The following is a 26724-nucleotide window of genomic DNA, read 5'->3' on the forward strand; positions in this document are numbered from 1 at the left end:
TCATAACAAGATGAGTTGTTCATAACAAGATGAGTTATTCATAACGTGAGGAGTTATGTGAGTTATTCATAACGTGAGGAGTTATGTGAGTTATTCATTACGTGAGGAGTTGTGCGAGTTATTCATAACGTGAGGAGTTATGCGAGTTATTCATAACGTGAGGAGTTATGCGAGTTATTCATAATGTGAGGAGTTATGTGAGTTATTCATAACATGAGGAGTTAAGCGAGTTATTCATAACGTGAGGAGTTATGCGAGTTATTCATAACATGAGGAGTTATGCGAGTTATTCATAACATGAGGAGTTATGCGAGTTATTCATAATGTGAGGAGTTATGTGAGTTATTCATAACATGAGGAGTTATGCGAGTTATTCATAACATGAGGAGTTATGCGAGTTATTCATAACGTGAGGAGTTATGCGAGTTATTCATAACGTGAGGAGTTATGCGAGTTATTCATAACATGAGGAGTTATGCGAGTTATTCATAATGTGAGGAGTTATGCGAGTTATTCATAACGAGGAGTTATGTGAGTTATTCATAACATGAGGAGTTATGCGAGTTATTCATAACGTGAGGAGTTATGCGAGTTATTCATAACATGAGGAGTTATGCGAGTTATTCATAACGTGAGGAGTTATGCGAGTTATTCATAACATGAGGAGTTATGTGAGTTATTCATAACATGAGGAGTTATGCGAGTTATTCATAACGTGAGGAGTTATGCGAGTTATTCATAACGTGAGGAGTTATGTGAGTTATTCCTAACATGAGGAGTTATGCGAGTTATTCATAACGTGAGGAGTTATGCGAGTTATTCATAACGTGAGGAGTTATGCGAGTTATTCATAACATGAGGAGTTATGCGAGTTATTCATAACATGAAGAGTTATGTGAGTTATTCATAACATGAGGAGTTATGCGAGTTATTCATAACATGAAGAGTTATGCGCATTATTCATAACATGAGGAGTTATGCGAGTTATTAATAATGTGAGGAGTTATGCGAGTTATTCCATAACAAGATGAGTTATGCGAGTTGTTCATAACAATATGAGTTGTTCATAACATGAGGAGTTGTGCGAGTTATTCATAACGTGAGGAGTTATGTGAGTTATTCATAACATGAGGAGTTATGTGAGTTATTCATAACATGAGGAGTTATGTGAGTTATTCATAACGTGAGGAGTTGTGCGAGTTATTAATAACATGAGGAGTTGTGCGAGTTATTAATAACATGAGGAGTTCTGCGAGTTATTCATAACGTGAGGAGTTATGCGAGTTATTCATAACGTGAGGAGTTATGTGAGTTATTCATAACATGAGGAGTTATGTGAGTTATTCATAACATGAGGAGTTATGTGAGTTATTCATAACATGAGGAGTTATGTGAGTTATTCATAACGTGAGGAGTTATGCGAGTTATTCATAACGTGAGGAGTTGTGCGAGTTATTCATAACGTGAGGAGTTGTGCGAGTTATTAATAACATGAGGAGTTGTGCGAGTTATTCATAACGTGAGGAGTTATGCGAGTTATTCATAACGTGAGGAGTTGTGCGAGTTATTAATAACATGAGGAGTTATGCGAGTTATTCATAACGTGAGGAGTTGTGCGAGTTATTCATAACGTGAGGGGTTGTGCGAGTTATTAATAACATGAGGAGTTATGCGAGTTATTCATAACGTGAGGAGTTATGCGAGTTATTCATAACGTGAGGAGTTGTGCGAGTTATTCATAACGTGAGGAGTTGTGCGAGTTATTAATAACATGAGGAGTTGTGCGAGTTATTAATAACATGAGGAGTTCTGCGAGTTATTCATAACGTGAGGAGTTATGCGAGTTATTCATAACGTGAGGAGTTATGTGAGTTATTCATAACATGAGGAGTTATGTGAGTTATTCATAACATGAGGAGTTATGTGAGTTATTCATAACATGAGGAGTTATGTGAGTTATTCATAACGTGAGGAGTTGTGCGAGTTATTCATAACGTGAGGAGTTATGCGAGTTATTCATAACGTGAGGAGTTATGCGAGTTATTCATAACGTGAGGCGTTATGCGAGTTATTCATAACGTGAGGAGTTGTGCGAGTTATTAATAACATGAGGAGTTGTGCGAGTTATTCATAACGTGAGGAGTTATGCGAGTTATTCATAACGTGAGGAGTTGTGCGAGTTATTCATAACGTGAGGAGTTGTGCGAGTTATTAATAACATGAGGAGTTGTGCGAGTTATTAATAACATGAGGAGTTCTGCGAGTTATTCATAACGTGAGGAGTTATGCGAGTTATTCATAACGTGAGGAGTTATGTGAGTTATTCATAACATGAGGAGTTATGTGAGTTATTCATAACATGAGGAGTTATGTGAGTTATTCATAACGTGAGGAGTTGTGCGAGTTATTCATAACGTGAGGAGTTATGCGAGTTATTCATAATATGAAGAGTTATGTGAGTTATTCATAACATGAGGAGTTATGCGAGTTATTCATAACGTGAGGAGTTATGTGAGTTATTCATAACGTGAGGAGTTATGTGAGTTATTCATAACGTGAGGAGTTATGTGAGTAATTCATAACGTGAGGAGTTATGTGAGTTATTCATAATGTGAGGAGTTGTGCGAGTTATTCATAACGTGAGGAGTTGTGCGAGTTATTAATAACATGAGGAGTTGTGCGAGTTATTAATAACATGAGGAGTTGTGCGAGTTATTAATAACATGAGGAGTTATGCGAGTTATTCATAACGTGAGGAGTTATGCGAGTTATTCATAACGTGAGGAGTTATGCGAGTTATTCATAACGTGAGGAGTTGTGCGAGTTATTAATAACATGAGGAGTTGTGCGAGTTATTAATAACATGAGGAGTTGTGCGAGTTATTAATAACATGAGGAGTTATGCGAGTTATTCATAACGTGAGGAGTTATGCGAGTTATTCATAACGTGAGGAGTTATGCGAGTTATTCATAACGTGAGGCGTTATGCGAGTTATTCATAACATGAGGAGTTATGTGAGTTATTCATAACGTGAGGAGTTGTGCGAGTTATTCATAACGTGAGGAGTTGTGCGAGTTATTAATAACGTGAGGAGTTCTGCGAGTTATTCATAACGTGAGGAGTTATGCGAGTTATTCATAACGTGAGGAGTTATGTGAGTTATTCATAACATGAGGAGTTATGTGAGTTATTCATAACATGAGGAGTTATGTGAGTTATTCATAACATGAGGAGTTATGTGAGTTATTCATAACATGAGGAGTTATGTGAGTTATTCATAACGTGAGGAGTTGTGCGAGTTATTCATAACGTGAGGAGTTATGCGAGTTATTCATAATATGAAGAGTTATGTGAGTTATTCATAACATGAGGAGTTATGCGAGTTATTCATAACGTGAGGAGTTGTGCGAGTTATTCATAACGTGAGGAGTTGTGCGAGTTGTTCATAACAAGATGAGTTATGCGAGTTATTCATAACGTGAGGAGTTGTGCGAGTTATTAATAACGTGAGGAGTTCTGCGAGTTATTCATAACGTGAGGAGTTATGCGAGTTATTCATAACGTGAGGAGTTATGTGAGTTATTCATAACATGAGGAGTTATGTGAGTTATTCATAACATGAGGAGTTATGTGAGTTATTCATAACATGAGGAGTTATGTGAGTTATTCATAACATGAGGAGTTATGTGAGTTATTCATAACGTGAGGAGTTGTGCGAGTTATTCATAACGTGAGGAGTTATGCGAGTTATTCATAATATGAAGAGTTATGTGAGTTATTCATAACATGAGGAGTTATGCGAGTTATTCATAACGTGAGGAGTTGTGCGAGTTATTCATAACGTGAGGAGTTGTGCGAGTTGTTCATAACAAGATGAGTTATGCGAGTTATTCATAACGTGAGGAGTTGTGCGAGTTATTCATAACGTGAGGAGTTGTGCGAGTTATTAATAACATGAGGAGTTGTGCGAGTTATTAATAACATGAGGAGTTGTGCGAGTTATTAATAACATGAGGAGTTATGCGAGTTATTCATAACGTGAGGAGTTATGCGAGTTATTCATAACGTGAGGAGTTATGCGAGTTATTCATAACGTGAGGCGTTATGCGAGTTATTCATAACATGAGGAGTTATGTGAGTTATTCATAACGTGAGGAGTTGTGCGAGTTATTCATAACGTGAGGAGTTGTGCGAGTTATTAATAACGTGAGGAGTTCTGCGAGTTATTCATAACGTGAGGAGTTATGCGAGTTATTCATAACGTGAGGAGTTATGTGAGTTATTCATAACATGAGGAGTTATGTGAGTTATTCATAACATGAGGAGTTATGTGAGTTATTCATAACGTGAGGAGTTGTGCGAGTTATTAATAACATGAGGAGTTGTGCGAGTTATTAATAACATGAGGAGTTGTGCGAGTTATTAATAACATGAGGAGTTATGCGAGTTATTCATAACGTGAGGAGTTATGCGAGTTATTCATAACGTGAGGAGTTATGCGAGTTATTCATAACGTGAGGCGTTATGCGAGTTATTCATAACATGAGGAGTTATGTGAGTTATTCATAACGTGAGGAGTTGTGCGAGTTATTCATAACGTGAGGAGTTGTGCGAGTTATTAATAACGTGAGGAGTTCTGCGAGTTATTCATAACGTGAGGAGTTATGCGAGTTATTCATAACGTGAGGAGTTATGTGAGTTATTCATAACATGAGGAGTTATGTGAGTTATTCATAACATGAGGAGTTATGTGAGTTATTCATAACATGAGGAGTTATGTGAGTTATTCATAACATGAGGAGTTATGTGAGTTATTCATAACGTGAGGAGTTGTGCGAGTTATTCATAACGTGAGGAGTTATGCGAGTTATTCATAATATGAAGAGTTATGTGAGTTATTCATAACATGAGGAGTTATGCGAGTTATTCATAACGTGAGGAGTTGTGCGAGTTATTCATAACGTGAGGAGTTGTGCGAGTTGTTCATAACAAGATGAGTTATGCGAGTTATTCATAACGTGAGGAGTTGTGCGAGTTATTCATAACGTGAGGAGTTGTGCGAGTTGTTCATAACAAGATGAGTTATGTGAGTTATTCATAACGTGAGGAGTTGTGCGAGTTGTTCATAACAAGATGAGTTATGCGAGTTATTCATAACGTGAGGAGTTATGTGAGTTATTCATAACATGAGGAGTTATGTGAGTTATTCATAACGTGAGGAGTTATGTGAGTTATTCATAACGTGAGGAGTTGTGCGAGTTATTCATAACGTGAGGAGTTATGCGAGTTATTCATAATATGAAGAGTTATGTGAGTTATTCATAACATGAGGAGTTATGTGAGTTATTCATAACATGAGGAGTTATGTGAGTTATTCATAACGTGAGGAGTTGTGCGAGTTATTAATAACATGAGGAGTTGTGCGAGTTATTAATAACATGAGGAGTTGTGCGAGTTATTAATAACATGAGGAGTTGTGCGAGTTATTAATAACATGAGGAGTTCTGCGAGTTATTCATAATTTGAGGAGTTATGCGAGTTATTCCTAACGTGAGGAGTTATGTGAGTTATTCATAACATGAGGAGTTATGTGAGTTATTCATAATATGAAGAGTTATGTGAGTTATTCATAACATGAGGAGTTATGTGAGTTATTCATAACATGAGGAGTTATGTGAGTTATTCATAACATGAGGAGTTATGTGAGTTATTCATAACGTGAGGAGTTGTGCGAGTTATTAATAACATGAGTAGTTGTGCGAGTTATTAATAACATGAGGAGTTGTGCGAGTTATTAATAACATGAGGAGTTGTGCGAGTTATTAATAACATGAGGAGTTCTGCGAGTTATTCATAATTTGAGGAGTTATGCGAGTTATTCCTAACGTGAGGAGTTATGTGAGTTATTCATAACATGAGGAGTTATGTGAGTTATTCATAATATGAAGAGTTATGTGAGTTATTCATAACATGAGGAGTTATGTGAGTTATTCATAACATGAGGAGTTGTGCGAGTTATTCATAACGTGAGGAGTTATGCGAGTTATTCATAATATGAAGAGTTATGTGAGTTATTCATAACATGAAGAGTTATGCGCATTATTCATAATGTGAGGAGTTATGCGAGTTATTAATAATGTGAGGAGTTATGCGAGTTATTCCATAACAAGATGAGTTGTTCATAACAAGATGAGTTATTCATAACATGAGGAGTTGTGCGAGTTATTCATAACGTGAGGAGTTATGCGAGTTGTTCATAACAAGATGAGTTATTCATAACAAGATGAGTTATGCGAGTTGTTCATAACAAGATGAGTTGTTCATAACAAGATGAGTTATTCATAACAAGATGAGTTATGCGAGTTGTTCATAACAAGATGAGTTGTTCATAACAAGATGAGTTATTCATAACATGAGGAGTTATGTGAGTTGTGCGAGTTATTCATAACGTGATGAGTTTTGTGAGTTATTCATAACATGAAGAATTTTGTGAGTTATTCATAACATGAAGAGTTATGTGAGTTATTCATCACATGAAGAGTTATGTGAGTTATTCATAACATGAAGAGTTATGCGCATTATTCATAACATGAGGAGTTATGCGAGTTATTAATAATGTGAGGAGTTATGCGAGTTATTCCATAACAAGATGAGTTATGCGAGTTGTTCATAACAAGATGAGTTGTTCATAACAAGATGAGTTATTCATAACGTGAGGAGTTATGTGAGTTATTCATAACGTGAGGAGTTATGTGAGTTATTCATTACGTGAGGAGTTGTGCGAGTTATTCATAACGTGAGGAGTTATGCGAGTTATTCATAACGTGAGGAGTTATGCGAGTTATTCATAACGTGAGGAGTTATGTGAGTTATTCATAACATGAGGAGTTAAGCGAGTTATTCATAACGTGAGGAGTTATGCGAGTTATTCATAACATGAGGAGTTATGCGAGTTATTCATAACATGAGGAGTTATGCGAGTTATTCATAACGTGAGGAGTTATGTGAGTTATTCATAACATGAGGAGTTATGCGAGTTATTCATAACATGAGGAGTTATGCGAGTTATTCATAACGTGAGGAGTTATGCGAGTTATTCATAACGTGAGGAGTTATGCGAGTTATTCATAACATGAGGAGTTATGCGAGTTATTCATAATGTGAGGAGTTATGCGAGTTATTCATAACGAGGAGTTATGTGAGTTATTCATAACATGAGGAGTTATGCGAGTTATTCATAACGTGAGGAGTTATGCGAGTTATTCATAACATGAGGAGTTATGCGAGTTATTCATAACATGAGGAGTTATGCGAGTTATTCATAACGTGAGGAGTTATGCGAGTTATTCATAACATGAGGAGTTATGTGAGTTATTCATAACATGAGGAGTTATGCGAGTTATTCATAACGTGAGGAGTTATGCGAGTTATTCATAACGTGAGGAGTTATGTGAGTTATTCCTAACATGAGGAGTTATGCGAGTTATTCATAACGTGAGGAGTTATGCGAGTTATTCATAACGTGAGGAGTTATGCGAGTTATTCATAACATGAGGAGTTATGCGAGTTATTCATAACATTAAGAGTTATGTGAGTTATTCATAACATGAGGAGTTATGCGAGTTATTCATAACATGAAGAGTTATGCGCATTATTCATAACATGAGGAGTTATGCGAGTTATTAATAATGTGAGGAGTTATGCGAGTTATTCCATAACAAGATGAGTTATGCGAGTTGTTCATAACAAGATGAGTTGTTCATAACATGAGGAGTTGTGCGAGTTATTCATAACGTGAGGAGTTATGTGAGTTATTCATAACATGAGGAGTTATGTGAGTTATTCATAACATGAGGAGTTATGTGAGTTATTCATAACGTGAGGAGTTGTGCGAGTTATTCATAACGTGAGGAGTTGTGCGAGTTATTAATAACATGAGGAGTTGTGCGAGTTATTAATAACATGAGGAGTTCTGCGAGTTATTCATAACGTGAGGAGTTATGCGAGTTATTCATAACGTGAGGAGTTATGTGAGTTATTCATAACATGAGGAGTTATGTGAGTTATTCATAACATGAGGAGTTATGTGAGTTATTCATAACATGAGGAGTTATGTGAGTTATTCATAACGTGAGGCGTTATGCGAGTTATTCATAACGTGAGGAGTTGTGCGAGTTATTCATAACGTGAGGAGTTGTGCGAGTTATTAATAACATGAGGAGTTGTGCGAGTTATTCATAACGTGAGGAGTTGTGCGAGTTATTAATAACATGAGGAGTTATGCGAGTTATTCATAACGTGAGGAGTTGTGCGAGTTATTCATAACGTGAGGGGTTGTGCGAGTTATTAATAACATGAGGAGTTATGCGAGTTATTCATAACGTGAGGAGTTATGCGAGTTATTCATAACGTGAGGAGTTGTGCGAGTTATTCATAACGTGAGGAGTTGTGCGAGTTATTAATAACATGAGGAGTTGTGCGAGTTATTAATAACATGAGGAGTTCTGCGAGTTATTCATAACGTGAGGAGTTATGCGAGTTATTCATAACGTGAGGAGTTATGTGAGTTATTCATAACATGAGGAGTTATGTGAGTTATTCATAACATGAGGAGTTATGTGAGTTATTCATAACATGAGGAGTTATGTGAGTTATTCATAACATGAGGAGTTATGTGAGTTATTCATAACATGAGGAGTTATGTGAGTTATTCATAACGTGAGGAGTTGTGCGAGTTATTCATAACGTGAGGAGTTATGCGAGTTATTCATAATATGAAGAGTTATGTGAGTTATTCATACATGAGGAGTTATGCGAGTTATTCATAACGTGAGGAGTTGTGCGAGTTATTCATAATATGAAGAGTTATGTGAGTTATTCATATATGAGGAGTTATGCGAGTTATTCATAACGTGAGGCGTTATGCGAGTTATTCATAACAAGATGAGTTATGCGAGTTATTCATAACGTGAGGAGTTGTGCGAGTTATTCATAACGTGAGGAGTTGTGCGAGTTGTTCATAACAAGATGAGTTATGTGAGTTATTCATAACGTGAGGAGTTGTGCGAGTTATTCATAACGTGAGGAGTTATGCGAGTTATTCATAATATGAAGAGTTATGTGAGTTATTCATAACATGAGGAGTTATGTGAGTTATTCATAACGTGAAGAGTTGTGCGAGTTATTCATAACGTGAGGAGTTATGTGAGTTATTCATAACATGAGGAGTTATGCGAGTTATTCATAATATGAAGAGTTATGTGAGTTATTCATAACATGAGGAGTTATGTGAGTTATTCATAACATGAGGAGTTATGTGAGTTATTCATAACGTGAGGAGTTGTGCGAGTTATTAATAACATGAGGAGTTGTGCGAGTTATTAATAACATGAGGAGTTGTGCGAGTTATTAATAACATGAGGAGTTGTGCGAGTTATTAATAACATGAGGAGTTCTGCGAGTTATTCATAATTTGAGGAGTTATGCGAGTTATTCCTAACGTGAGGAGTTATGTGAGTTATTCATAACATGAGGAGTTATGTGAGTTATTCATAACATGAGGAGTTATGTGAGTTATTCATAACGTGAGGAGTTATGTGAGTTATTCATAACGTGAGGAGTTGTGCGAGTTATTCATAACGTGAGGAGTTGTGCGAGTTATTAATAACATGAGGAGTTGTGCGAGTTATTAATAACATGAGGAGTTGTGCGAGTTATTAATAACATGAGGAGTTGTGCGAGTTATTAATAACATGAGGAGTTCTGCGAGTTATTCATAACGTGAGGAGTTATGTGAGTTATTCATAACGTGAGGCGTTATGCGAGTTATTCATAACGTGAGGAGTTGTGCGAGTTATTCATAACGTGAGGAGTTGTGCGAGTTATTAATAACATGAGGAGTTGTGCGAGTTATTCATAACGTGAGGAGTTGTGCGAGTTATTAATAACATGAGGAGTTATGCGAGTTATTCATAACGTGAGGAGTTGTGCGAGTTATTCATAACGTGAGGGGTTGTGCGAGTTATTAATAACATGAGGAGTTATGCGAGTTATTCATAACGTGAGGAGTTATGCGAGTTATTCATAACGTGAGGAGTTGTGCGAGTTATTCATAACGTGAGGAGTTGTGCGAGTTATTAATAACATGAGGAGTTGTGCGAGTTATTAATAACATGAGGAGTTCTGCGAGTTATTCATAACGTGAGGAGTTATGCGAGTTATTCATAACGTGAGGAGTTATGTGAGTTATTCATAACATGAGGAGTTATGTGAGTTATTCATAACATGAGGAGTTATGTGAGTTATTCATAACATGAGGAGTTATGTGAGTTATTCATAACGTGAGGAGTTGTGCGAGTTATTCATAACGTGAGGAGTTATGCGAGTTATTCATAACGTGAGGAGTTATGCGAGTTATTCATAACGTGAGGCGTTATGCGAGTTATTCATAACGTGAGGAGTTGTGCGAGTTATTAATAACATGAGGAGTTGTGCGAGTTATTCATAACGTGAGGAGTTATGCGAGTTATTCATAACGTGAGGAGTTGTGCGAGTTATTCATAACGTGAGGAGTTGTGCGAGTTATTAATAACATGAGGAGTTGTGCGAGTTATTAATAACATGAGGAGTTCTGCGAGTTATTCATAACGTGAGGAGTTATGTGAGTTATTCATAACATGAGGAGTTATGTGAGTTATTCATAACATGAGGAGTTATGTGAGTTATTCATAACGTGAGGAGTTGTGCGAGTTATTCATAACGTGAGGAGTTATGCGAGTTATTCATAATATGAAGAGTTATGTGAGTTATTCATAACATGAGGAGTTATGCGAGTTATTCATAACGTGAGGAGTTATGTGAGTTATTCATAACGTGAGGAGTTATGTGAGTTATTCATAACGTGAGGAGTTATGTGAGTTATTCATAACGTGAGGAGTTATGTGAGTAATTCATAACGTGAGGAGTTATGTGAGTTATTCATAATGTGAGGAGTTGTGCGAGTTATTCATAACGTGAGGAGTTGTGCGAGTTATTAATAACATGAGGAGTTGTGCGAGTTATTAATAACATGAGGAGTTGTGCGAGTTATTAATAACATGAGGAGTTATGCGAGTTATTCATAACGTGAGGAGTTATGCGAGTTATTCATAACGTGAGGAGTTATGCGAGTTATTCATAACGTGAGGCGTTATGCGAGTTATTCATAACATGAGGAGTTATGTGAGTTATTCATAACGTGAGGAGTTGTGCGAGTTATTCATAACGTGAGGAGTTGTGCGAGTTATTAATAACGTGAGGAGTTCTGCGAGTTATTCATAACGTGAGGAGTTATGCGAGTTATTCATAACGTGAGGAGTTATGTGAGTTATTCATAACATGAGGAGTTATGTGAGTTATTCATAACATGAGGAGTTATGTGAGTTATTCATAACATGAGGAGTTATGTGAGTTATTCATAACATGAGGAGTTATGTGAGTTATTCATAACGTGAGGAGTTGTGCGAGTTATTCATAACGTGAGGAGTTATGCGAGTTATTCATAATATGAAGAGTTATGTGAGTTATTCATACATGAGGAGTTATGCGAGTTATTCATAACGTGAGGAGTTGTGCGAGTTGTTCATAACAAGATGAGTTATGCGAGTTATTCATAACGTGAGGAGTTGTGCGAGTTATTCATAACGTGAGGAGTTGTGCGAGTTGTTCATAACAAGATGAGTTATGTGAGTTATTCATAACGTGAGGAGTTGTGCGAGTTATTCATAACGTGAGGAGTTATGCGAGTTATTCATAATATGAAGAGTTATGTGAGTTATTCATAACATGAGGAGTTATGTGAGTTATTCATAACGTGAAGAGTTGTGCGAGTTATTCATAACGTGAGGAGTTATGTGAGTTATTCATAACATGAGGAGTTATGCGAGTTATTCATAATATGAAGAGTTATGTGAGTTATTCATAACATGAGGAGTTATGTGAGTTATTCATAACATGAGGAGTTATGTGAGTTATTCATAACGTGAGGAGTTGTGCGAGTTATTAATAACATGAGGAGTTGTGCGAGTTATTAATAACATGAGGAGTTGTGCGAGTTATTAATAACATGAGGAGTTGTGCGAGTTATTAATAACATGAGGAGTTCTGCGAGTTATTCATAATTTGAGGAGTTATGCGAGTTATTCCTAACGTGAGGAGTTATGTGAGTTATTCATAACATGAGGAGTTATGTGAGTTATTCATAATATGAAGAGTTATGTGAGTTATTCATAACATGAGGAGTTATGTGAGTTATTCATAACATGAGGAGTTGTGCGAGTTATTCATAACGTGAGGAGTTATGCGAGTTATTCATAATATGAAGAGTTATGTGAGTTATTCATAACATGAAGAGTTATGCGCATTATTCATAATGTGAGGAGTTATGCGAGTTATTAATAATGTGAGGAGTTATGCGAGTTATTCCATAACAAGATGAGTTGTTCATAACAAGATGAGTTATTCATAACATGAGGAGTTGTGCGAGTTATTCATAACGTGAGGAGTTATGCGAGTTGTTCATAACAAGATGAGTTATTCATAACAAGATGAGTTATGCGAGTTGTTCATAACAAGATGAGTTGTTCATAACAAGATGAGTTATTCATAACAAGATGAGTTATGCGAGTTGTTCATAACAAGATGAGTTGTTCATAACAAGATGAGTTATTCATAACATGAGGAGTTATGTGAGTTGTGCGAGTTATTCATAACGTGATGAGTTTTGTGAGTTATTCATAACATGAAGAGTTATGTGAGTTATTCATAACATGAAGAGTTATGCGCATTATTCATAACTTGAGGAGTTGTGCGAGTTATTAATAACATGAGGAGTTATGCGAGTTATTCATAACATGAAGAGTTATGCGCATTATTCATAACGTGAGGAGTTATGCGAGTTATTAATAATGTGAGGAGTTGTGCGAGTTATTCCATAACAAGATGAGTTATGCGAGTTGTTCATAACAAGATGAGTTATTCATAACAAGATGAGTTATGCGAGTTGTTCATAACAAGATGAGTTGTTCATAACAAGATGAGTTATTCATAACATGAGGAGTTATGTGAGTTATGCGAGTTATTCATAACATGAGGAGTTATGCGAGTTATTCATAACATGAGGAGTTATGTGAGTTGTTCATAACAAGATGAGTTATGCGAGTTATTCACAACAAGATGAGTTATGCGAGTTATTCATAACATGAGGAGTTATGCGAGTTATTCATAACATGAGGAGTTATGCGAGTTGTTCATAACAAGATGAGTTATGCGAGTTGTTCATAACAAGATGAGTTGTTCATAACAAGATGAGTTATTCATAACATGAGGAGTTATGCGAGTTGTTCATAACAAGATGAGTTATGCGAGTTGTTCATAACAAGATGAGTTATGCGAGTTATTCATAACATGAGGAGTTATGCGAGTTATTCATAACATGAGGAGTTATGCGAGTTATTCATAACATGAGGAGTTATGCGAGTTATTCATAACATGAGGAGTTATGCGAGTTATTCATTACAAGATGAGTTATGTGAGTTATTCATAACAAGATGAGTTATGCGAGTTGTTCATAACAAGATGAGTTATTCATAACATGAGGAGTTATGCGAATTGTTCATAACAATATGATTTATGTGAGTTGTTCATAACATGAGGAGTTATAAGAGTTGCAACAAGATGAGTTATGTGAGTTATTCATAACAAGATGAGTCTGTGAAAACTCTTTTCAAGATAAAGGGAACCATGATGTGGCTGTCTGAGGAGAGCGAAAAGAAATACCCAAACTCGACTACTTTGGCAAGGGAAGTATTGATACATTTTCCATCATCTTATTTAGTCGAATGTGGATTTAGTGTTGTTACCGATTTGCTGCAAGCTAAGAGAAATCGACTGGAAATCACGAAACGTGGGGATCTGGGGGCAGCGGCAGGGGCAGGCGAAGGGCTCCCATTGAAGTGAGTAGCAATTTAATAAAATTTGCAAGAAAGTTTTAATAAAATCTTTTGAATACATATGTAGTATATATACGGTGGTGTCTCCAATCATGGTGGGGCGTACAATTTTTTTTGAAAATCAAAGTGGGGCGTGGGACAAAAAAGGTTGAGAAACAAAGGTCTAAGACCTTTGAAGAGAATTAAGACCCTTTAGACACCATTAGACATTTACATCCTTTGGACCCCTTAGACCCTGCCATACCTATAGACCCTCAAGACCCTTTGAAACCTCCTCAGACCATTAAGACCCCAGAACCTTAAAACCCATAAACACCCTGAAGCCACCTAAACACCCCAAGAAACTTAAGACCCCCAGGACCCCTAATAATCCCTAAGATCCGTTACACTCCAAAGACCCCGAAGATTCCTGAGACCTTCAAGACCCCTTCGACTCCTTTAAAAAAATATATGTATACAATGTCAAGGCTCGTATAAGAGCCAACATACAGAATGTATAACAAGGGGAGCAAGAGACAAGAGGGATGGGAAAGGGAAGCAAAAAACAGTGGGGAATAGACACATGAGGAGATCTGTGGAAGGGAGCGGGATTGGGGCGGGGTACACGGGATAAACAAGATGGACACCACAGGGACTGCCATTTATCTCTCCAGTTCCATTGAATTCACTGCCATTTATATCTCCAGGGTGAGGCGTGGCTTCCGGGAGTGAAGGTCACCATATAACCCTCTCACCTGCACGTGCTGCCTTCCCTCTCTCCCTCCTCTTTCTCTCCCCCCTCTCTCTCAGTATTCCCATCACCAAAGTTGTGGGTGGATTTGCTAGTCTATAATAATAAATGACAGTGTGTCAGTGTGTGTGTCTCCTCCATAATTCCAAAATCATAAAACCTAGCAGCCTGAAACTTTGCATGGACACTAAGGGAACTCCAAGGAAGTGCAAAAGCGAAAATGGGAAGGTTTTTTATTTATTTATTTATTATTATTTTTTTTTTTTTAAGACCCTTTCAACACTTTGGACACATTTAACCCTTTCCACCTTGAGACCTTTTATACCCTTCAGACCTCACAGTCCCTTTAGACTTTTACACCCTTTAAGTCGCTTGACTCTCTTTAGACCCCTAAGATATTAACACCATTTAGACCCCTTACACCCTTTAGACATATTCGGCAACTTGGACCCTTGACCATTTAGATCTTTAGACCATCTCGAAACTTTGAGGTAAAAACCAAGCAAACGTCTGTAGGCTTCTTGCAAAATACAGACTATACTTTTTCAGCAAGTCATGTGCAAACTTGACTCACCCGGAGGGTGGATCCTTTGCTAGTTTTAATAAGTGACAAGGACAAAGGTCGACAATGTACAAATACATAGTTTTTATGAACTTTAATTATTTTATGTTATGAACCAGATGCTTATGGCCTTTTGGACCATACTCTGTGCAGAGGGTTGGTGCTGCTTTAGCAGTCTCCTTGGCTAATGGGCACAATCCTGGACGGGTCACCACTCCGACACAGTACACCAGCATGCTGGCACTCATTTTGCCGACCTGAGAAGGATGACAGGCCGAGTTAACCCCACCTGGTATTAATTCAACAGCTGAGCGGGATTTGAACTCAGGACCCAAGGATCCAAAGCCCACCACCCGAACCATTAAGCCAACACCAGGCATAGATACTTATATGTGAACACTAACAGGCCAACCCAAGGTCATTCCTCGGTATAAGAAATATTAATTGGACAATCCAGTTTTTTAATACTGTTTGTAGAAATTATAGTATTGGAAATGTAGTTTGCTTGGTGTGAGGATGTGTTTCCGGAATCCGGAATGACTGCGTAAGCTTGCCACGTACTGGTGGCCTGTTCAAGGTTGTTTTATGGCCAAACAAGCATGCTTGACCCGCTTTGATAGCCCCAACGCTCTGTAAAGGGTGTGGCCCTCTTCCACCATTGCTTAATCAATCAGACAGGATGGTTCAGAGGCAGATTATTTGCTTTTAGGTTCATGACATTTCTAGTCTGGATTAGGTTCATGACAAGATGATAAACGATCACAATGGTACTCTGCACACACAATGTTGCATCACAAAAAACTGTGCTTTCCCTCAGATGGACGTCACTGCCGGTATCACATCTGCTCGCGGTAGCTGGTGGACGTTAAAGGTCCATGGTGTCTTCTGTGTAGAGAAGGCGAGTTATCACCAGCATCATCAACAAGTTAGAAATTCCTGCTCTGACTACCACCTGAAAGACAAAGGCAAAACATCTCGTGTAATCTTTTCCACGAGTGTTTTTGGCACCACCGAAACTGCCTTTCTGCGGGGAACCATAAACAAACCGCCAAAGCAAACTTGCTGACTTATCGATTAATTATTTACTCTGCATGGAATTTGCTTGCAAAAGTTTTAAAGTGTCGGCAGTCATTTTTGCTATCTAGTTAGATCGACTGGGCATATTGAGTAAATGGGGAAAGGTCAACTTCGACTCACACATCGTCCGTTCTGGCTGCCAATCGCTATTAACGTGGCAATGTGTCTGAAATCGCAGCTGCAACTTAGCACTTAGCAAGAGAAGGTGTGATTTTAATCCTGGCCCATCTAGAAGGACCACTCAGGCTCGAGAGAGAGACTGAGACTGAGACTGATAAGCTTTACTTAGGATGGAAGAGACCGTCGCCTTTCTAAAGTGGGAATTGACTGCTGGAATCAGAAGGGCATGTTGTGTGGCTGCTCCATAAACTGCACACAGTTTGGATGAACCATGGACAAAAAATAATGTAGGCTCATGGTTAAAGAGCCACCGGAGAGGAAGTAAGCCAAGAGAGGAGAAGAGCGTTTGAATTCTTCCATTGCTGACCTGTAAGTTCACACAGTCCATTGGAAGAACGCATTCCACTTTGAGTTACAGTGGATGAAATCAGCAGCACATTGATTTATGCATGCTAACTGCCGTGGCAAGCAAGGAGAAGCCGATGATTTGGGTGGTAACCCTTCATTGGAGCATAAGAGAAGGTTAACGGCTCTTTTTTTGCCCTGATGAAAGATTAACACCCAAAACGTCAACTTCTCCTTCATCCCACGGCTGTTAGAATACCCCAATCAATTTCCTCTTGATTCCATCCATTGTTCTACCTGTCTGCTGACACATCGATATTGTTCTTCGTTCCACATGCATCGCGGGGTCGCTGCAAAGGGTCGGAGGGTTGAGATAGCAGATTACTTCCTAGTTTCCAATGACACCCTCCTTGGTATATTCCAGCCTTTCTGCCAACCTCAGCTCCTTTGGTCCTCTTTTCTCCCTTTTGTGGAACTCCTTTTAGAAGACTGTTCAATCGGGCTCTTCCTTCCAGGACTTCAAGCAAGCGGTGCACTGCCATCTCGTGTTATCCCCCACCCATTCCTACAATCTTCTCTACCCCTACTAACCCCACCTAACTCAACTATCTGACTTGCAAATTACTTTTTAATTTTTTTTTTGATGGAAATTGCCCCAAACAAGGTATAAAGCCATTCCAGGTAAGGTCAGGTTAGGCCAGATATTGTCAGGTCAGGCAATATTAGATCTTTGACTTGCGACAGGTACCATGTACACCTGTACTAGCCTGTTTCATGTCAGCGACGAAACCGTCTCCCCAACCAGATTTCCTGGTGAGGAGTGCGTATGGATATAGACACCCATCAGGATAAAATACAAAACCTGTCAAATGGTGGAGGAACTTCTTGTGAGCCAGCAGCCATCCATATCTAGTGCCCAACTGTGTCTGTGGGCGTCCTCCTACAGTTAGGTTACTTTTTTTAAAGAGGCCGGTGGCAAGATTCGCACTCCAGCCATTGCAAAACCCTTCACTCCACAAAACACAAAGAAAATTGAAAACTGACTCTGTGGGAGTACCTCCTGTGCAGCTTCCCTTCGCAGGGTAGCTCATCAGATGATGGGATTGGGGCAAAGCGTTCGGGACCCACAGTTTTTTCTGATAAGAGGAAAACCGTGGGGTAACCTTCCCAGATCAGATTGCAATAGTGTGTGTCGGGGTGGTGCTGAGGTGTCATCCCCCAGAAGGTGTTCTCCTTGGGTTAATCTGAGGCGGTCCACTCGAGTGGGTGCCTGGAATGTCCTTTTCCTAAGAGACAATGATCACCTGTCTCTGTTATCATCTGAGCTCGAGCGTTCGACCATCGGAATAGCAGCACTCTCTGAGATTCGGAGACTGGATTGTGGTGAGATCATGGTGGGTGGTTTCACCTACTACTGGTCTGGTTGCTCTGATGGTTACCATGCCCAAGGAGTTGCTGTAGCTGTGTCGAATAAGCTGACCCCAATGATAATTGAGGAAACGCTCACCATAGGGTGAAGAAGAATTTTGCGTCTCAAGTGGCACTGGATACCTTTGACCAGAGTCGCAGTACAGGGCCAGGCTGAATGGTAGAGCTGAGCTGTTCAGGGAGCTGTGGCGTAAAACTGTACATGTGCTGAGGGTGGGTAAGGAGGCCTATGTGTGAGGAATCTGTGAGGCAGTGGAGCATCACGTGTGGTCAGGTGATTCTCATCCTGCTTACAGGGGAATGCATGCATTGCGTTCCTCCAAGCCCATCCCTCGGTGTACTGTAGTTAGAGCTTAAGGTGGTAGGCTCTTGACAGAGGAATCCGGAGTGAAGGCCCGCTGGGCCGGTTACTTTGAGCGGCTGTACCAGGCTAATCCACCAGCTGTTGAATTGGATGTCAGGGTTGCTACTATCACTATTACTGACCCTCCAATCAAGTCTGATCCACCTTCATTTGTGGAACCACAGGCTGCGGTGAACTGGTTGAAATGGGGTAAAGCTCCTGGGATTCATGGTATCCATGCTGAACTTCTCAAGGCTGGTGGAAATGCTGCACTCGTGTCATTGTATGCAGTTTTGTGCTCTGCCTGGAACAAAGGCATCATCCCAACTGACTGGAAGAGGGGCCTTGTTGTTCCTCTCTGCAAAGGGAAGGGTGGTTGCCAGGACTGCAACAACCACCAAGGGGTGACGCTGTTCTTAGTGCTGGTCACAGTCTTTGCTCAGATAATTCTTGATAGGGTTCGCCACCATCCGCTTGAGCACCAGCGCCCAGAGCATCAGGCTTTACACCAAAGAGGTCACCGATTGACCGTATCCTTGCTCTTCGTGTCCTCACCGAACGCAGACGAGAATTTCTGCAGGGGCTGCTTGCAGCCTATGTTGATCTCTGTAAAGCGTTTGATTCAGTGAATCGGGATGCCCTCTTAAGGATTCTTGGTCTTCGTAGGGTGCCACCAAAACGGATCGATCTGATGTCTGAACATTACTCTGGTACTGAGAGTGCTGTGAGATGTGGTGGTACCATCTCTGACTTATTTCCAGTTGTTACTGGAGTTCGTCAGGGGTGTGTACTGGCCCCCACACTTTTCAGCACTTGTGTGGACTGGATTCTGGGGAGGATGTTGGAGAGATCAAGTTGTGGTGCATCGTTTGGGAATGTCAATATCTCTGACCTTGATTTCGTAGATAATGCAGTCATCATTGCAGAGACTCTGGATATCCTTTTGGGGGCCCTCAAGTTGTTGAATGAGGAGTCGGAGCTGCTGGGATTATGGGTTTCCTGGGTCAAAACCAAGATCCAGGCTTTCAGTGACATCTTGGATGCTGCTATCTTATCTGAACCTGTTTGTGGTGAGGATGTTGAGGTCACAGAGAGATTCACTTACCTTGGCAGTGATATTCATGTCTCTGCTGGCTGTCTGAGTCTTCAGGTCCTTGGTGCTTCCAGTCTTGCTCTACGGATATGAGACTTGGACTCTGACCAAGGATCTGAGACGGAGACTTAATTCCTTTGGTACCAGGTCTCTTCGGAGAATCCTTGGCTATTGCTGGTTGGACGTTGTGTCCAACGAGCAGTTGCTGAGAGACTCAAATGAGATTTGATACCTGCATTGTCCCTGAGCATCAGCTGCAGCTGTCTGGACATGTGGCTCATTTTCCTGAAACTGATCACCAGATTCCTCAGCGAGGGAGCCTCGTGAGTTGCGGTGGCCAATGGGCCGACCGCGTGCCTCATGGTTGCAGCAGGTTGATCAGCACATCAAGGAGATGGGGATGGGCTCGGCATCTGCCTGGGAGATGGCCAGATGGAAGCCCCTGGAGTACCCACGGAAATTGAACGCAGCGACACGCTGGTCCGGCGCATGCTCCCCTACCTAACCTGACCAAGGTAAGGGGCTAAGGGAAGGTTATATAAAGAAAAACAAAATACAGGAAAGAAAAATAACAATAAAGCATCCAAGACACAGTAAGTAGCAGAAGTAGGGAGAAATGTGATGGAAAACTGTTTTCCCCAGCCTCTCTCTCCTCTTTTTCCTGTTTCTTCCTTCCCTTGCTTGTTGTTTCCAACTGTGTCCTCACTTAGTATGTTGACATTTTACCCTTGTTGAAATACATACGCACATTCGCCTCAAAGCCATCGATCCTGGGTCACAGCCCAACTGTAAACTGTCATCTCGGTGTTTCGCAGGCAGGGTGATTCATCAATGGGTGTGCTGGTCCTCGGATGGGCGGAAAACCCCGTCAGCCAGCATTTTGTTTTTGTTTTTGTTTCCATAGTCAAGGCTCATGGAAGAGTATGGCTGGTATTGGCTTGATGGTTAGGGTGGTGAGCTTTGGATCCGAGGGTCCTGAGTTCAAATCCCGCTCAGTTGTTGAATTAATACCAGGTGGGTTTAACTCGACTTGTCATCCTTCCGAGGTCGCCAAAATGAGTGCCAGCATGCTGGTGTCCTGTGTCGGAGTGGCGACCCGTCCAGGATTGTGTCCAATAGCCAAGGAGACTGCTGAAGCAGCACCAACACTCTGCACAGAGTATGGTCCAATGGAAGAGTGAGAAAAGTGAACGGATCAGGACGTAACAGACACAAAGAGGACCCAAAACACTCATGCATGGGGTGGACAAGTTGTTTACAGAATAAAACTCCAAGGAGAGAAAACTGGAAAATTGGAATGATAAGGGATTGGGTGGGGGTTAATGAGGGTAGAAAATATCATGGTTTTGGATTGGGGACGATCTGAGATGGCGGTGAACAGCTGTCTTGAAGACTGAGAGGGAAGAATGAGATTGAAGAAGATATGGAAGTTCATTCCACTGGTGGAAAAAAAAAGAGGAACAAAGGAGTGGAGGTGAGTAGTGATTCGGGATATAGGTAATTTCACCACGAGGGGCTTCATGGTGGATCGTGTTGGCCCTGTATAAACCTGGGGAGGAAAAAAGCATGGAAAGAGCAGAGGGTGCAAGACCAGAAAGGAGGCGGTATAAGACAGAGGGACCACCGACCTATCTGCGATGGTGAAGTGATAAGCCCACAGACTTCAGCTTCAGTGCATAGATTCCAATAATCTTGAAGGCTTCGGTTTCTACATTGTCAAGCTGAGCAAGGTGTGAGGCAGGGGAGCCAGGCCAAAGGAGAGAGCAGTACTCCATCAAGCTGCAAAGGAAGGCCTTGTAGGTGGATAGGAGTTCAGGTATGCCAAGGAAGGACTTTGTTCAACGGAGGAGCTCAGTCAGCGGCTGGCTTTGAATGCCAACTTTGAAAATGTGATTTTCCCAAGAATGGTCATGGCTGATAGTGAGACCCAGGAGTTTGAATGACTGAACTTCCTCAAGAGGATTGTTAAGAAAGTAGATAGGAGGGTTTGCCAGACGGTCCTTTTGGAGAGATTGTGAGGGTGTGAGATTTTTCAGGGTTGAAAAACATATTCCAAGTGTTTTGACCAGCTTGTGATTACAAAAAAAATTTTTCAAGGTCTGAAGAGAGGGAAGAGGTTGCAGCCTACCTTTCTGAAGGATGAGAGATGACATGGCAGAGGGTGGAGTCATCAGCAAATAGATCCAGAGGATTTTCCAGAGAGTCGGATCATTGATGAAGATCGGGAAAAGGAAAAAAGAAAAAAAGAGACCAGAACGCTGCCTTGGAGGCGCTCCACCCTCGACGGGAAGATTGTTATCGCATGATTGTTGGAACAAAAAACAAAGGATGGTTCCGGAATGCAACCACAACTCAACTCCACCACAAGGTTCAAACCAGAGCGAAGCCAAGAGCACGTCATCCAAGTCCCCACACTTTCCCACATAAAGCAAATTGAAAGACGGCAAAAAGTTCAACCAGGAATGATCCAATATGAAAAAGAAATTAAAAAAAAAATCTTCTATTTTGACCGTTGTGACCCGAAGTCCTCACCCCCTGGGACATGAACCAGGGGTCAAATCCCAAAAATCGTTACACATTTCATACGTCCCCCAATGTTGATTGCATTTACAAAGTTTCATGAAATTTTTTTTTTTAATGTGCCCGTAATTTAATTTTGGGGTATTTGATCCCATCATGGAGGAACTAGGGAGTGGGGCCTAAATTGATACTGCTTTCGCACCTTATTGGTATGTAGTGATCATAACCACCAAGTTTGTTGGATTTCTGCTCAACCTTTTAGGAGGAGATCGTGTAACGGATGGACGGACGGATTGACAGATAGACAGACAGACGGAGCAGATTACAATATCCCCTGTTTTTTTTTTTTTTGTTGTTGTTGTTGTTGTTGTTGTTGTTGTTGTTGTTGTTGTTAAGGCATGGGGATTGTTATCCAATTGGTGGATAGATAATGGAAATGAGACTTCCTGAAGTGCAAGAAAAGTTACACAAAATGAACGTTTTTCATTGCAAGAAAAGAACATTCCTTGCCATTCTTTAAATTTAAACTATACAGTCAGTCACGGTTTTATTATTGTTCACAAACCTCTCTCTCTCTCTCTACCTCCTCCTTCCACTTCTTCATCTCAGCCTCACCCCATGGACCAGGGTATACAGGGAGCAGTGACCTGATCACCGATAAAAGTTATTAAATGACCAATCAATGTAAGCTGTTAATCGAGGTAATCTGTCATTAAGTTGACCACAACAAGCTGTTTCTTGAGTACCAAAATTTGAACATCTAAAGGATTTGCTCATCAGAAGTTGTCTCTTCACAATGTGGTTCACGTAACTTGGTGGTGTGGACGGAAAGGTAAACAGGAACCAGAATCGAGTGTGTCACCGTGTATTTTTGAAGAACTAGTGATGGATTGGTGTGTGTTTGTGTGTTTGTGTGTTTGTTTGTTTGTTTGTTTGTCACACTACTCCGACACTTCCAAACGATTACATTCAGACTTGCTACATAGGATTAGCATGACCCCGAATAATGTATCGGGGTGTTTTATCTTCGTCAGTGGTCTTGGGCGGGGATGGGGGGAAGGGTGCGGAGGGGATGTAAATTCTTTGTGTAAACGTGTATCATGTCGCGCCGAGCAAGTCTTATTATTAGAGGGTATTACAAGTCCCCACCAGTCTTACTTAATCTTTTGGCAAATGTATCCTCAAAACAATCCTTTACGTCGTGGTTCAGTCGTACCTGTCGGTATGCTCACACCATCTACCTCTCTCCATGAGTAACACCCTACTCGCATCGCATAATATGCACTACCTTTGCAGAGCCAGCGTATTGTTTGCTGGATACTTCAGCTGCATAATGTCTACCAAAAGAATGAGACGCTGCTACGTTGAGCTTTTTTGTAACAATGAATGACGTGTGTTGACCTATATTCATAGCAGTGGAAATGGGGAAATCTTGACAGAAATTAAAGCAGTTACAGTGAGCTTAGAGGAGGAAGTGTTGTTATGGTGATAGTGGTGGTTGTCTTGGAAACTGGAACACCAATCCAAAAGGAGCAACATATGGCATTTGTACCTGATGGATTTTGTTTTCTGTATGACAACAAAAATGAACAGGGCTAACAATGAGCATTATGTGACTGCTTATGCATATTTCCGGATTAGTTCAATTAATCATCCATGGATACTCGCAGCTCATGGAATACACAGGTTACAGAATGGAGAGATTACTGTCGGACACGGGGATTTAAGCCGAGGTGAATCTTGTGTGGGAGTTGTATTCTCCAGGTGATTAATCCCAGTGCATACAAATATAGTGACTGATAAATTATTGTAAGTACTACACAATATAACCCGGATATTAAAAGAGTTCAAGAATGAATGCTTTACTGGGGAGGGGTAAAGCAACTTTCAGGCCACCCTGGACAATGTGCCTCTGGAAAAACGATGAGATGAGGTGAAACAAGCGAGAACGACAACTGTTCTCGGTTGAGAATGTAACAAGTCAAGAATTCACATGGATTTGACTCCATACCTCTCCCTCTCCCCCCACTCTTCCCCTACTCCATCCCCATAAGCTGTACTTGTAGCATCTTGTATAAACCTTTCTAAAATGCAGCATTGTAATTGTAGAGACTGCTAGTCGGGCAGGTTTCATTGAGGAAGTATCAAGTAATATAATGAATATACTGTGAATTGCCTGCATTACAATAATCTCTTTGCTTCAGGGCTGTTTGCCGCGCGGCATCTCAGCAGCTATGGTGTGAAAGTTGCGGTGTTGGAGGCCCGTGACCGGGTTGGAGGCCGCACTTACACAACTAAGGTTTGTCTCAGTTGTGACTATATTCTTGGGGAATTTTATTATAATACAAGTAATTTTGTAATTATTGAAATAAAATTGATCTGATCAGTTGCTTCTAATGGTATTGGTTTAAATGTTAACTTTGGACTTTACTTAAAAAAAAAAGCCTGTGTTCCCAACCACAAAGTATGTTACTCCCTTCTTGGTTTCTTGTTCTTTCCACTGCTTCCTTCAATGGGGTTTAACAGGGACCTCAGTTTGGTTACGTAGACCTCGGTGGAGCCTATGTGGGTCCAACTCAAAACCGAATTCTGCGTTTGGTCAAGGAGCTTGGAGTTTCGACCTACAAGATCAACGAAACTGAGCGATCGATTCATTTTGTTCATGTAAGATTTCGCATTGTCATTTTTAACCCTTTTACCATCCCAAACCAGTTTTACCTGTTGTTGTCTTTGCTTCAGTAACAGCAGATTGTGAATTGGAGTTTAATCGCAAAACTCGAACAACATACGAACCCTAACACACTATGAAAGAATAAGACCAGCCAAATGAAGTGTTTTGTGTGGATTATGCTTAATATACTAAGTTTTCACACTGCAGTAAAAGAAACACTTCATTACACAACAACAACAACAACAACAACAACAACAACAACAACAAGAAAAAGAGCAAACAGAGATTGTAGACCCTCGCCAGCACTTGTTTTGTGTGGTGTATTTTGTGTGGCGTTTGTGTACTGGTGTGCAAAGTAATTTATGAGACAATTAGAGCTGCCATTTTATAACTGCTGGCAGTGATGACCGGGTACCAAGCTTTGATCGGATACCTGACCCTGGCCCATGACGTTTATTGTTATTATTCAATTGAATTTAGAATGGGATTAAAATAAATTCAATTCAAATCAAATGGAAGACCAAATAGGTACAGTCCTGCATTGGAGTAATCAGAAGGAACCCGAACAAGCGCAAAGCAAAGTTGAAGTCATCAGGAGGAACCTGGATAGGATTCACATTTCAGCTGCTACTTCTCTACCCTCAAATCCATCCAGGTACAGCCAAGTGAGTCTTATTCAAAAAGAAAAAAACCAAGAAAGAACCCAGATTTAAAAAATATATAACAATTCTGGTTGCCAGACCATGCATCCAATCAAGTTGAAATTTAAAACATTTATTTCCCATCACTACTAGATCATAATTCTGAAGTTTCATGTTGATTGATGAAGCGGTTCCAGAGAAAACATTATTTAATATTTTTCTTCAATCCAATATGGCTGCCAAGCCATGTGACATCAATTGTTCCTTAACAAACTTGTACACCAAAGGCTTGGGGAACATTTGTGTGAAGTTTCCCTCGATCTGTCCAGCCGTTCTGGAGAAGAAGAGGTTTTATAGGTTTTAGGGTAAATCCAATGTGGCTCTCAAACCAGGTGACCTATGATATCATATGTGTAAACCCTTTGTTCCACATAGATAGGCGGTCATACATGTAAAGTTTTGCCTTGATCTGTTCAGCCACTTCAGAGAAGAAGGTTTTAAAATCAAACAAAAAATGGCTGCCGCATCACGTGACTGATGATGTCATCAAAATTATTTCTGTGGACCATTTTAGCCCTATCTGACCCTCAGAAATTTTCATACTGATCAGATGTAGCGTTCTACATATGCAATTATGACGTCATAAAAAAAAATCACACTTATTCCCCATGAGGAGTACTTGCTACATGCGGTTTCAATTGGCTCCTTGGTTCAGTTTCAGAGATACAGAGGTCCAAAATGTTTCTGTTTTTTTTTAACATGGCTGCCATACCATGTGAACTATGACATCATAATTATCATTAAAACATTCTACATGAGTAGTCACACCTCTGGTGAAAGTTTCGTCTCAATCCAATAAGCATTTGCATAGAAAAACACAAGTTCTGTGCAGACAAACTGACATACAAACAAACAAACAGACAAATGGACCCAAATGCAATATCCTCTCCTCTAGTAAGGAGGAGTATCCATGGAGTATCACTGTTTTATTAGATCAAAAGAACAACCATCATTATCTCCTGGTTCCAACTTGGCACGACATTAATTATTTATTTTAAGTAGAACGGCGCTCGTAGAGCACATAGTCTCACCTCACGTGTTCATCCTGAACAAAAATCCCATTTTTAACTGAACACGTTACTATTATTGCGATTATGGCCTATATACCCAAATCATGCACGCACCCTATTATATCATAGTTTCTT

The 26724-nt window shown here is 40.1% G+C and overlaps 1 protein-coding gene and 1 long non-coding RNA gene across 2 annotated transcripts in view; one reads left to right on the plus strand and one right to left on the minus strand.

The window, feature by feature from the left end:
• The window catches only part of LOC147017792 (uncharacterized), a 77937-nt gene that overhangs the window by 29979 nt on the left and 21234 nt on the right, over positions 1-26724 (minus strand). The window lies entirely within an intron of this gene.
• LOC147017793 (amine oxidase [flavin-containing]-like) overlaps positions 1-26724 on the plus strand; it is a 97919-nt gene that overhangs the window by 22300 nt on the left and 48895 nt on the right. The window contains exons 2-3 of the mRNA XM_085896789.1: positions 24412-24506; positions 24734-24871. Coding sequence (XP_085752915.1) covers positions 24412-24506; positions 24734-24871 — 233 coding nt within the window. The remainder of the gene's footprint in view (positions 1-24411; positions 24507-24733; positions 24872-26724) is intronic.

The sequence above is a fragment of the Eptatretus burgeri genome, chromosome 10 (genome assembly GCF_056783735.1).
Source record: "Eptatretus burgeri isolate ZD-2024b chromosome 10, Ebu_testis_v1, whole genome shotgun sequence".
Taxonomy (NCBI): Eukaryota; Metazoa; Chordata; class Myxini; order Myxiniformes; family Myxinidae; genus Eptatretus; species Eptatretus burgeri.